The 11985-nt window shown below is 42.9% G+C and overlaps 1 protein-coding gene across 8 annotated transcripts in view; it reads left to right on the forward strand.

Annotated features, from left to right (window-relative positions):
• LOC110496473 (triple functional domain protein) overlaps positions 1–11775 on the forward strand; it is a 122027-nt gene extending 110252 nt beyond the window's left edge. For all 8 annotated transcript variants that reach the window (XM_036953054.1, XM_036953055.1, XM_036953057.1 and 5 more), the window contains 10 exons: positions 1–257; positions 1221–1468; positions 1616–1751; positions 2010–2037; positions 2310–2472; positions 2705–2826; positions 3036–3114; positions 5220–5420; positions 6669–6807; positions 7101–11775. The exon at positions 1–257 is cut by the window's left edge and continues 324 nt beyond it. In XM_036953054.1, the coding sequence (XP_036808949.1) occupies positions 1–257; positions 1221–1468; positions 1616–1751; positions 2010–2037; positions 2310–2472; positions 2705–2826; positions 3036–3114; positions 5220–5420; positions 6669–6807; positions 7101–7673 (1946 nt within the window). In that variant the 3' untranslated portion in view covers positions 7674–11775. The remainder of the gene's footprint in view (positions 258–1220; positions 1469–1615; positions 1752–2009; positions 2038–2309; positions 2473–2704; positions 2827–3035; positions 3115–5219; positions 5421–6668; positions 6808–7100) is intronic.
• The last annotated feature ends 210 nt before the right edge of the window (positions 11776–11985 follow it).

Consider the following 11985-nt stretch of genomic DNA (forward strand, 5'->3'; position numbering starts at 1 on the left):
CTCCCCCTCCCAGCCCTGGCCTGAAGTCTGGCTCTGGCTCCTTCTGGAGCTCCATGCCTGGTTCTCCAGCCAGTCGGCCCGGCTCCTTCACCTTCCCAGGGGAGACAGGAGAGACCATGGGGAGGCAGAACCAAAACACGTTCCAGACCTCCTCTCAGTCCGCGACAGGCTCCCACAGACACTCCACCCACAGCAAGGAGGCGGACCGCATGAGTACGTGCTCATCCACCAGCGAGCAGTCCACCCAGAGCAACGGGGTAAGAGATGTACCCGCTGCCCAGGCTTCAGTGCGGCCTAATGCTACTCCTGCTCCTGGTTGACTAATCCAGCACCCACGGGAGACCTGTCCTGTCTGCCTGTGTCCTGCTGCATCCCACTGGAGATGGCTCTACTAAACTGCTACTACATGTTCTACTACATGTTCTACTACTACTAGTAGTACTCTTCTACTACTACTGCGCATCTAACGAATTGACAACTGTACTAAACTACTCTACAACGCACCTCTCTAACCAAGCTTTACCTGCACTCCAAGTAGTAATCCACTACTACTGTACTACTTCGTAGTCCTCTACTGTTGTCACTGTCTCTAACAACGCTGCACCGCTTTGTAAGCTCTAATACAACTCTACTAAACTCTACTGAAGACTTTTTCTCCTCTTTTTTTAACAAGGCTTTTATAACACTTCAGTCTTTAACAACGACTCGCATTTCTATTTAACTCTAACAACGCTTCTGACGAGGTGACTGAAACTCCTTTTCAACACCTCCACCTGAGTGTGTACATCTCCATCGTATTCACTCGTTCTCGGAAGGAGGAGTGGTGCCAATCTCGTCTTCTTCTTTCTCTCTCTCTCTCTCTCACAGAGGTGTGTAAGTTATTTTGTTAAACTGGTGAATGGATGGCTAACCACAGCACTCACATGGAGGAGTATCTACAGCTCTTCTCAAGTAGTATCTCTTTCCTCTTCACTCTGCTGCTTTTTGTCCGTCGTCTTCCCTCTCTACCTAAACCTCGTTGTGAGTGTGAGGTGTGTGTGTGTAGGTTGGTGCGCCATGATGGAATCTGTGTGTTTGGCCTGTTACTGATGAGGGGATTGATCTACGTGTGTGTGTGTGTGTGGGGGGGGGGGGGGGGGGGGGGTTCTTTCTGAGTTTCTTGCAAGTTATTCAACATGCTTCCACCACTCCCCCCTCTCTCCCTCCCCCCATCTCCACAGAGTGAAAGCAGCAGCAGCAGTAGTATGTCGACCATGTTGGTGACCCAGGACTACGTGGCCCTGAAGGAGGATGAGATCAGTGTTTCCCAGGGAGAGGTGGTCCAGATCCTGGCCTCTAACCAACAGAACATGTTCCTAGTGTTCCGGGCCGCTACAGAACAGGGCCCCGCCGCCGAGGGCTGGATCCCCGGCTACGTTCTGGGACACACCTCCACCATCATCCCCGACTGCCCAGACGGAACCATCAAGTAAGAGACTGTGGGAAGGATTTTAGTGTGACACCACACACAATGTTGTTAGCCTAAAACTAGGAATTGTGTGGTATGATGAGATATATGTTATTGATTAGTAGTATATCATATACCTTTCAACTTTGTACTTATTTGGGTAAACAGGAAGTCCTCATCCTGGCACACCACCCTGCGCATCCGCAAGAAGTCTGAGAAGAAAGAGGAGGGAAAGAAAGAGAGCAAGCTGGAAAACGGTTACAGGAAGTCCAGAGATGAGCTAACCAATAAGGTTTCTGTAAAGGTAAATCATCATCAATCAATTTTGTCCAGTCCTTAATGACCACTAGCCCTACCCGTGATGCCTAGCAGGCCTACTTATGTAGGTTCGGAGAGGCTTGGATTGGTATAAGCAATAGGCTAGGATGAATGTTCACCACATCAGAGAGCTAGGCTGTGCTATTGTTGATGTGTTACTAGTAACCAACCAAGAATATCAGAATGACACAAAACGTACTTCTATGATGTCTGATGTTTGGTTTGCTGTCTGTTTTTTTTTCAGCTTCTAAATCCCAACTATATCTATGATGGTAAGTCTCTCATTGTGTAGTCTCAATAAAGATCCCCTCAATATAACAGAATTGATATACAGATTTACATATATTGTTTGCGTACATGACCATTTTCCACGTACAAACAATACATTTTATTGTTCAATATTAAATAATAACCAAAGAATGAACAGAAAAACACATTTAAAAACAAACAAATTAATGTAAATAAATTATATGCTCTCACTTTGACACAACCTCTGGCACTCTCAGCTGCTCAGTGATGATGTAATTTTACCATTGACCCTTAGTTCAACCAGAGTTCCTGGTCCCCCTGAGTGAGGTGACGTGTGACAACGGGGAGAGTGTGACTCTGAGGTGTAAGGTGTGTGGCCGACCCAAAGCTACTGTCACTTGGAGGGGACCTGACCAGACCACCCTGAACAACAATGGACACCACTGCATCGCTTACAGGTACACACAGAGAGAGTGACACACACACACACAGAGGAACACATACACACGGTGACAGGCACACACACACACACACACACACACACTACACAGAGGTATCACTTGTTTGTGAGACAGTGAAACAATAAGGTTATTGGCTGTTAAAGTGTGTGTGTGTGTGTGTGTGTGTGTGTGTGTGTGTGTGTGTGTGTGTGTGTGTGTGTGTGTGTGTGTGTGTGTGTGTGTGTGACAGTGAGACGGGCGAGGCGACACTGAGGATAGTAGGTGTGTCTTCGGTGGACGACGGTGTTTACACCTGCGTCGCCGCTAACGACCTGGGCTCAGTGACATCATCAGCCATCCTCAGAGTGCTAGGTAAGACCACACACACACGTACATACATACTGGCACAGGCCAGTAATTAAGCAGTAATAAATGTCATGTAACGATAAATGACTTGCATATTTAGGAAAAGTCAAGTACGGAGGGGGGCATAACTTTAAAAATGGCAGAGATATTTTAAATTCATATTGAGTCAAAATGACTCGGCTCTTCTAACTGTACTATTCCCCTTTTGTGTGTAGCTGTGTCCAATGATGGGGTCAGGGTGAGCTGGAAGGACAACTTTGAGTCCCACTACACTGAGGTGGCAGAGCTGGGCAGGTACAGTACACTCTGTTCTTGACACCCCTAGGTGTGTGTGTACTCTTGTACATAACTAAAGAGTCTAAACCCTGTCTAAGCTGGGGGAGGGGTACTGCTAACCTATATAAAACATTTTAAGGTGTCATAGCAAGGATAAAGTCAAAAGTTCGGACACATTCAATTCTTTTCCCGTTTTTTTAAATTATATTCTACATTGTAAAATAATAGTGAATACATCAAAACTATGAAATAACACATATGGAATCATGTAGTAACCAAAAAGGTGTTATGTGTTTTTCTTCAAAGTAGCCACCTTCTCCCTTGATGACAGGTTTGCACACTCTTGGCATTCTCTCAACCAGCTTCATGAGGTAGTCACTTGGAATGCTTTTCAATTAACAGGTGTGCCTTGTTAAGTTAATTTGTCGAATTTCTTTCCTTCATAATGCGTTTGAGCCAATTAGTTGTGTTGTTACAAGGTAAGGGTGGTATACAGAAGATGGCCCTGTTTAGTAAAAGACCAAGTCCATATTATGGCAAGAACAGCTCAAATACGCAATGAAAAACGACAGTTTACTTTAAGACATGAAGGTCAGTCAATGCGTGAAATTTCAAGAACGTTTAAAGTTTCTTCAAGTGCAGTCACAAAAACCATCAAGCTCTATGATGAAACTGGCTCTCGTGAGGACCGTCACAGGAAAGGAACACCCAGAGTTACCTCTGCTGCAGAGGATAAGTTCAGATTGCAGCCCAAATAAATCCAGAGTTCAAGTAACAGACACATCTCAACATCAATTGTTCAGAGGAGACTGTGTGAATCAGGGTTTCATTGTCGAATTGCTACAAAGAAACCACTACTAAAGGACACCAATAAAAAAATAAACTTGCTTTGGCCAAGAAACACGAGCAATGGACATTAGACAGGTGGAAATCTTTGTTCTGATGAGTCACATTTGAGATTTTTGGTTCCAACCGCCTTGTTTACGGATGATCTCCACATGTGTGGTTCCAACTGTGAAGCATGGAGGAGGAGGTGTCATGGTGCTTTGCTGGTGACACTGTCGTGATTTATTTCGAATTTAAGGCACACTTAACCAGCATGGATACCACAGCATTCTGCAGCGATACAGCATCTCTTCTGGTTTGCGCTTATCATTTGTTTTTCAACGGGACACTGACCCAAAACACACCTCCCGGCTGTGTACGGGCTATTTGATCAAAAAGGAGAGTGATGGAGTGCTGCATCAGATTTACCTGGCCTCCGCAATCACCCGACCTCAACCCAGTTGAGATGGTTTGGGATGAGTTGGACGGAAAAGCAGCCAACAAGTGCTCAGCATATGTGGGAACTCCTTCAAGACTGTTGGAAAAGCATTCCAGGTGAAGCTGGTTGAGAGAATGCCAAGAGTGTGCAAAGCTGTCATCAAGGCAAAGGGTGGCTACTTTGAAGAATCTCAAATATAAAATATATTTTGATTTGTTTAACACTTTTTTTGGTTACTACATGATTCCATATGTGTTATTTCATAGTTTTGACGTCTTCACTATTATTATACACTGTAGAAAATAGTAAAAATGAAGAAGAATCCTTGAATGAGTAGGTGTCCAAACGTTTGACTTGTAATGTATATGTATTTGATGAAAAAAATGTTTTGGGCCTTACTGCTGTTAGCCCATACAAACGCATTGAATAACAGATTCACTACATGGAACAGAAGATAGTACCCCCCAAAAAACCTAAAGGAAGTTTGTTCAGAAGTGTCTAAGAGATATAAGAAAGATCAGGAAAAATGTGTTCTTTTTATTGACATGTATTTAACACCTTATTTTGTGGGAAGACCGATTTTCGGTATGTCTCATGGTCTGACAAACACCGCTCTAGCTCTGTCATCTTTCACCTCAAATGCGAAAGTGTTACATAGGTGGATGTGGTGGATTGAGACGCATCCAATGCAAAAAACAAAGCCATATCTATAGCTTAAACTAACACATTTTTATATTATGCTTAATTTGATAACCACGGGTCGGGACATCGACCTTAAGGGGTTATTAATGACGTTTCAATGATAATGATGAAGAATCAGCCTGAAGATGACCACCGTAACCTCTTCTCCTTGCCCCAGGGGCCGGTTCTCTGTGGTCAAGCGTTGTGACCACAAGTCGACCAAACGCACGGTGGCGGTCAAGCTGGTCAATAAGAAGCTGATGAAGAGAGACCAGGTGACCCAGGAGCTCAGCCTGCTACAGAGACTAAAACACACACACCTTGTCAGACTGCTGGACACGTATGAGACCCCCAGCAGCTACGTACTGGTCCTGGAGATGTGAGTTACACACACACATACACACACACACACACACACACACACACACACACACTAGTGCTGAGTGATTAGTGCTTTTTGAGGTCAGTTCGATTATAAAAAAGTTTCAAGTTTTTTCGATTTCAATATATATATATATATATTTTTTTACATGAAATGCACTATGCACTTTGTGGACTGAATTCTCTAACAACACAGAATAAAACAATTAGGCCCATGGTGGTAGTGACTGCCCATTACTGCTTATCACTTATTAACCATCATTTATTCACATTACTGTAATTGAATTAAATATTTCAGCTGTTGTGTACACTGAGTGTACAACACAGTAGGAACACCTTCCTAATATTGAGTTGCACCCCATTTTGCCCTCAGAACAGCCTCAATTCGTCGGGGTATGGACTCTACAAGGTGTCGAAAGCATTCCACAGGAATGCCGGCACATGTTGACTCCATTGCTTCCTGCAGTTGTGTCAAGTTGGCTAGATGTCCTTTGGGTGGTGGACCATTCTTGATACACACGGGAAACTGTTGCGTGTGAAAATTTAGCAGCGTTGCAATTCTTGACACACTTAAACCAGTGCGTCTGGTACCTGCTACCATATCCCATTCAAAGGCACTTCAATATTTTGTCTTGCCTATTCACTCTGAATGGCACACATACACAATCCATGTCTCCATTGTCTCAAGGCTTAAATCCTTATTTAACCTGTCTCCTCCCCTTCATCTATACTGATTGAAGTGGATTTAGGTGTCATTAATAAGGAATCATATTTTTCACCTGGTCAGTCTATGCCATGGAAAGGGCAGGTGTTCTTAATGTTTTGTACACTCAGTGTATATTACATTTGTTTTATTTGATGACTTTATTATTTCATTCCAAGTCATCATCTCATCTCTATAGAGCTGCTGCCATTGCTGTCTGACAAAATCAATATTTTAGTAATTCTTCAAAGTAAATAAGTCATACTTTTATGACTGCTGAATACCAACTATCAATCACTTAGATCATATGTTCAGGTAGAGATACCTCACGAAGCAACTGCTCTCTATCCCTCTCCATCGCAGATTCTTCTGTCTCTTCTCCATTTCCATTTTGGTTAATCGCTCAACATGAACACACACACCTGGTAGCACTCCTAGACCTCTTCAGCTACAGATTGGTCCTGGAGATGTGAATACACACACACAGAGTAGCATTCAACATTCTCACAGACCTGCTTGACCCGTGTGTGTTTCTCTCTACAGGGTTGACCAGGGTCGTCTTCTGGACTACATAGTCAGCTGGGGGAATCTGACTGAAGAGAAAGTGGCCAGCTACCTACGGAACATCCTAGAAGCTTTACATTACCTACACAACTGTAGGATAGCCCATCTGGACTTGAAGGTACTGTATTGTGGTATTCATCATCTTTCTTTTCAATTCTGTCTCTCCTTTCTATTTCTCTCCTTCATATCTCCATTCTTCCTATCTCTATCCTTTTAATGTCTCCATTCTTCCTATCTCTGTCCTTTTAATGTCTCCATTCTCACTTCTATTTATACTCTCCCATATCTCCCCTCTGTTTTCTCTCACTTTCTCTCCACCTCTCTCTTTTCTAAACCTTCTATTTATACTCTATCTCACTCCCCCATATTGCTCTCCCTCCTTCTCCTCCCTCTTTCCCTCCTCTCCCCCAGCCTGAGAACCTGTTGGTGTCCCACAACTCGTCCGGCCAGCCCGTGGTCAAACTGACTGACTTCGGGGATGCCGTCCAGCTCAACAGTGCCCACTACATCCACCCTCTCCTGGGAAGCCCAGAGTTTTCCTCCCCCGAGCTGGTCCTGGGGGAGCCGGCCGCCCTGACCTCTGACCTCTGGAGTCTGGGGGTTGTGACCTATGTCCTCCTGAGCGGGGCCTCTCCTTTCCTGGATGAGAGCGTGGAGGAGACGTGTCTGAACATCTGTCAGCTAGACTTCAGCTTCCCTCACCACTACTTCAAGGGCGTGACCCAGGGGGCCCGGGAGTTTGTCTGCCTGCTGCTGAGGGCCGACCCGTCCAGGAGGCCTCCGGCTGGGCTATGTCTGCAGGAGCCCTGGGTCCAGGGCCAGGCCAAGTTAGCAGACGTCCAGGGACAGGGTAGGGTGGAAGGTGGGTGTCTGGACACGTCTCGCCTAGTGCTGTTCATAGACAGGAGGAAGCACCAGACAGACGCAAAGCCCATCGGAGGGGTACAGAGCTTACTACACAGCCGGCTACAGCCACTGGCCTGAGTGAGTGATGGAGCGATGGAGAGAGATGCCCCCTCCCACCACCCTAATAGGAAGGAGAGAACAGGACGTCCAGTCCCAAACGGACTCCTCGCTACATTCCCACTAGCTGCTTGTGTAGATCTAAGAAGATTTAATAGGTATGAGCAATATTATTTCCACCTAACCTCTCAGAAGAGAAGGTGGAGATGGGATTGATAGAACCATATTGCTTAGACCTATCCAAATCCTTTCAGATCTATATGAGGTGACTAGGGGGTAGTGACTAGGGGTTGATTTGGGACTGGGCATCTCAGAGAAAGAATTATGTGGGGGAAAAATGAAATTCGCTTATCTCATCCTCTTTCAGATATGTTGTGGTTTTAAAGAGTCCTGTGGTCCTTCAACCAATCAAAACATGAGGCCTGTAGGCCTAGAGGTCCTTAGCCAATCAGAATATTCCCTGAGAGAACACACACTGAGTTCTTAGCCAATCAAAACAAGGATGACAATGTCCTCACCAGTCTACTGCTGCTTGCTTGTTTACACTAAAACTGATTTTCGAAAGAAGAAAAAATCTAAAACAAGAAAAATACTGACAAATCGATGGAGTAACATATTTGTCCTCTATCTTACTGAGAGTCAAACAAACAGAGATTTCAGAGGAGAGAGTGTTGCCAAGGAAGCTAGTGTTAGCACAAAGCAACCATCCCTTCCCTCTTGTTGCCAGAGAAAGAGAGAGACGTTTTGTTTTTGTGCTTTTACAATATGTGACTCAAAGACTTTTGAGACACCCCCTTTCTTAAAGAACCAATGTATAAAGAGAGAGAATATTGTTCACAACTTTTTGAAAAAGTTTTTGAAAAAAACAACAAAACTCAAATGAACATTTCAAAAGAAGATTGAAGAAAAACGCTCAGCAGTAGAAAGTCGCTACGCTACTTTACAGCCCGGAGAGGACTCATCCATTGACTGAGCTCCTCCACTTTGTTGAGATAGTTTTATGTCTAATCAGAGTTTTCCAATTGCTGCGCTTATGTACTTAATCTAAGAAACCTTAATCTAAGTAAAGATAGAGATTCTGCTGACTGCTGCAAAGTCTCAACAACAGAAAAGAATGATTTGTTTTGTTTTTGCTTTTACTAGAAAACAAAAATGGTGTTGCGCAGATTTAAGATGATTAAGCCTTACTTTGTATATAGACTCTTAACTGCCTTCTGTCCCTCCTGTTTCAAAATGGCCGCCTGCTTTTGAGAACATTCTTGGGACTAAATAATCCTGCAAATGAAATGTAGTAGATCACCAATTGGGCGACTGAGCCTGAGTGGCAGCAGAGATGGTCAATCGGATGGAGAGTGAATGAGGAAAAGGAGCAGGAAGACAGAATACTGTAAATGCACTCAATGTATGTTATGTTTCCCCCATTCTTATCATGTGCAATGTTGCGGCTTTAACATTTTATGCAACTATTTATGAAGACATCTGTTGTACATGTAATAAATAGAGATAAAAGCATGTACTTGGTACTGCAAGCTCCGCTGGTAGTAGTCCTCATTATTTGACCTATGACCCTGTTGGGGTGTTAATCACCATAGAATTAGAATGAGTAGAACGGACATCCCCATTCAGGTCAGTGATGCCATAATGGGTGCTGGTGGCCATTTTGAGTGTCCCCATAGGACATTCGAATCCTATGGTTATCACTTTCTAGGTAACCTAACCTTCTGGGGTCGCCCTCTACATGGGACTTATGGCTAGATCAATGAATAATTTTTTATTTGTCACTTTTTCTTTTTCTATAGAAGTTTACTGATATACCAAAGTTGTCCCAGCATTACCTTCCCTGTCCTACGCTATTGTTTTAATGATATTTTTATGAATTAATGACATTTCACTTTATTTCTAATGTTTTACGCTATGGAACCCTAAAAAGGGTTGTTTACACTTTGTTTGACTGGAAGTTATGGTCTGGTTTGATTCTGGTGTTACGGTAACTTTAGCCAGTCTACAAGGCAATAACGATCTCCACTTTTGGCTTGGATCTCTGGAAATGCAGGGGGTTTCTGAACTTCACCTACCTGTTTAATCTAGACCATTGTAGACTACTGTTGAAAAATAGGTCATGTCCACTCACTGATTACTGCTTCTACAAGCGACCTGTGTCAAGTGTTAAAACAAGACTTGGCGCTCTCTTCCTGAGGGCTTGTCTTATTGGGAGTTCTCGAGTGCATCCCAAATGGCACCCTATTCCCTTTATAAAGCCCTACCAGGGCCCAGGTCAAAAGTTGTGCATTACAAAGGGAATAGGATGCCATCGTGTTAATGAGCTGAATGCAAAAGCCCTTTTATATGAAGTTATTTATGTAAAAATAGATCCTATTACAGCTGTTTCTCATGATTGAGATGATTAAGTGTGCTGTGTCAAACACCTGGGCTGCATCTCAAATAGGACCTTATTCCCCATCCAGTGCCCCACTTTAGACCAGGGCCCTTTGTTGGAACTAGATTTGATTTGACCTATGGGTGCCTCTAGCTTGCTGTCTAACCTCATACTAAACCTACTACAGGGCTCTCCAACCCTGTTCCCAGAGAGCTATTGTCCTGTAGGTTTTCGCTCCAACCCCAGTTGCAACTAACCTGATCCAGCTTAATAACCAGCTAATTATTAGAATCCGAGGCGCTATATTAGGGTTGGGGTCGAAAACCTACAGGACGGTAGCTCTGGGAACAGGGTTGGGGTCGAAAACCTACAGGACGGTAGCTCTCTGAGAACAGGGTTGGAGTCAAAAACCTACAGGACGGTAGCTCTGGGAACAGGGTTGGAGTCGAAAACCTACAGGACGGTAGCTCTGGGAACAGGGTTGGAGAGCCTTGCTCTACAACATGCTTACAAACACAACACTGATGAATGATTCTGGTGTTTATGATAGATGTCTACAGACATTGTTCCTTTGGGTTGAATGGGGGGTAATTTAGTGGTTTAACCCTAGCCCCAATCTGGACATTAACCATTAGGTTTTGGGAAAATCTGCATCATCTCTGAATCAAATGTCCTGTTACCAGATTTGAGTTGATGCCATAGTTTGGGGTAAAAGGTAGTGGAATGTTTTATTAGAACACTATATGGCCAAACAGTTAGATTTGTCATATAATTAAATGTGTTGTTGCTATGTTTGCTGTTAGGGAATTATAGTGCAGGTTTTGAATGGGTCACCGGTGTCTGATTAAAAAAAAATGGTATTTAATTTTTACAATAAAAAAATACTCCAGTCTGAACTTAAATGACCAGTTGAAAGTGTGTAGAAAGGATAGTGAAATAAAAAATATATATAATTTAATCTTTAATTTTTCTTCAATGACAGTATTTTCAATAAAGCTATTAGCCGTGCTAATTTGGTTGATTTTGTGGTCTCAAACCAGTGAGTTTATTAACATTCTTCATCAAGAATGTGGGCAAAATGTTGACAATGAAAGAGGTGGGAATGTTGTTCCCTTGTCATATAATTGCAACATCTACTATCAACATAGCATTAAAAATAGTTTTCCAGATTCTATTTTGGCTATTAATTTTTGCAATACAAATATTGGGTTGCGACAGACAACCTGGTTCAATTTGGGTATAGTATACTGGTATAGTGAGTCACCTGATAGGAACTTGCTAAATGTCCTTCTGGCAGAGAGAGAAAGAGAAAAGGCTCATTGACCAGCCCATGCTGTCAGGGAAGTATGGTGATTTATCTGATAGGAACATGCAAAACTGGAATATTTCCTTCTGTTAGGGAGGGAGAGAAGTGGCCCATTGTCAGGTTACCTGTACATTCCCATACCATATCATGTCCTTTAATTTATTTGTTAATCCATTTTTTGTACAGTTGTATAAGGATGTTGAAATATGGGAATGTGGACTGAGTTGGTTTTTTCTGTTTCTTGTCCTTTTTTTGTGCCAATCTCATCCTGTTTTATACATTAAATACATAATGATTTTTAAAGGGTTTTATTTCACGTTATTTTCTTTACTTTTGCATGTATATTTCTTTGTACAGAGACCATGAGTGCTTATGCGAATGTATGTCAATATTTTCATTGTTTTTGCCATCAGTTATTTGGAAATTAAACATGGAACATACCCACTTGTGCTGTCCTCACTAAAGCCTTGCTAGCATTATCTAGGTTTCCATCCAATTGGCAACAGATTTTCATTCAAATATTCAAAAATCTGCATGAAGAAATGTGTTCATTTTCCTACCAGTGGTGTATTTCCACCAAATTGACTTGTTTCAGTTTTTTTTATCTACGTGATGACGTAGTGCACACAACATGTCGTTTTTCGTTTTCA

Source organism: Oncorhynchus mykiss, chromosome 18, assembly GCF_013265735.2.
Source record: "Oncorhynchus mykiss isolate Arlee chromosome 18, USDA_OmykA_1.1, whole genome shotgun sequence".
Classification (NCBI taxonomy): Eukaryota; Metazoa; Chordata; class Actinopteri; order Salmoniformes; family Salmonidae; genus Oncorhynchus; species Oncorhynchus mykiss.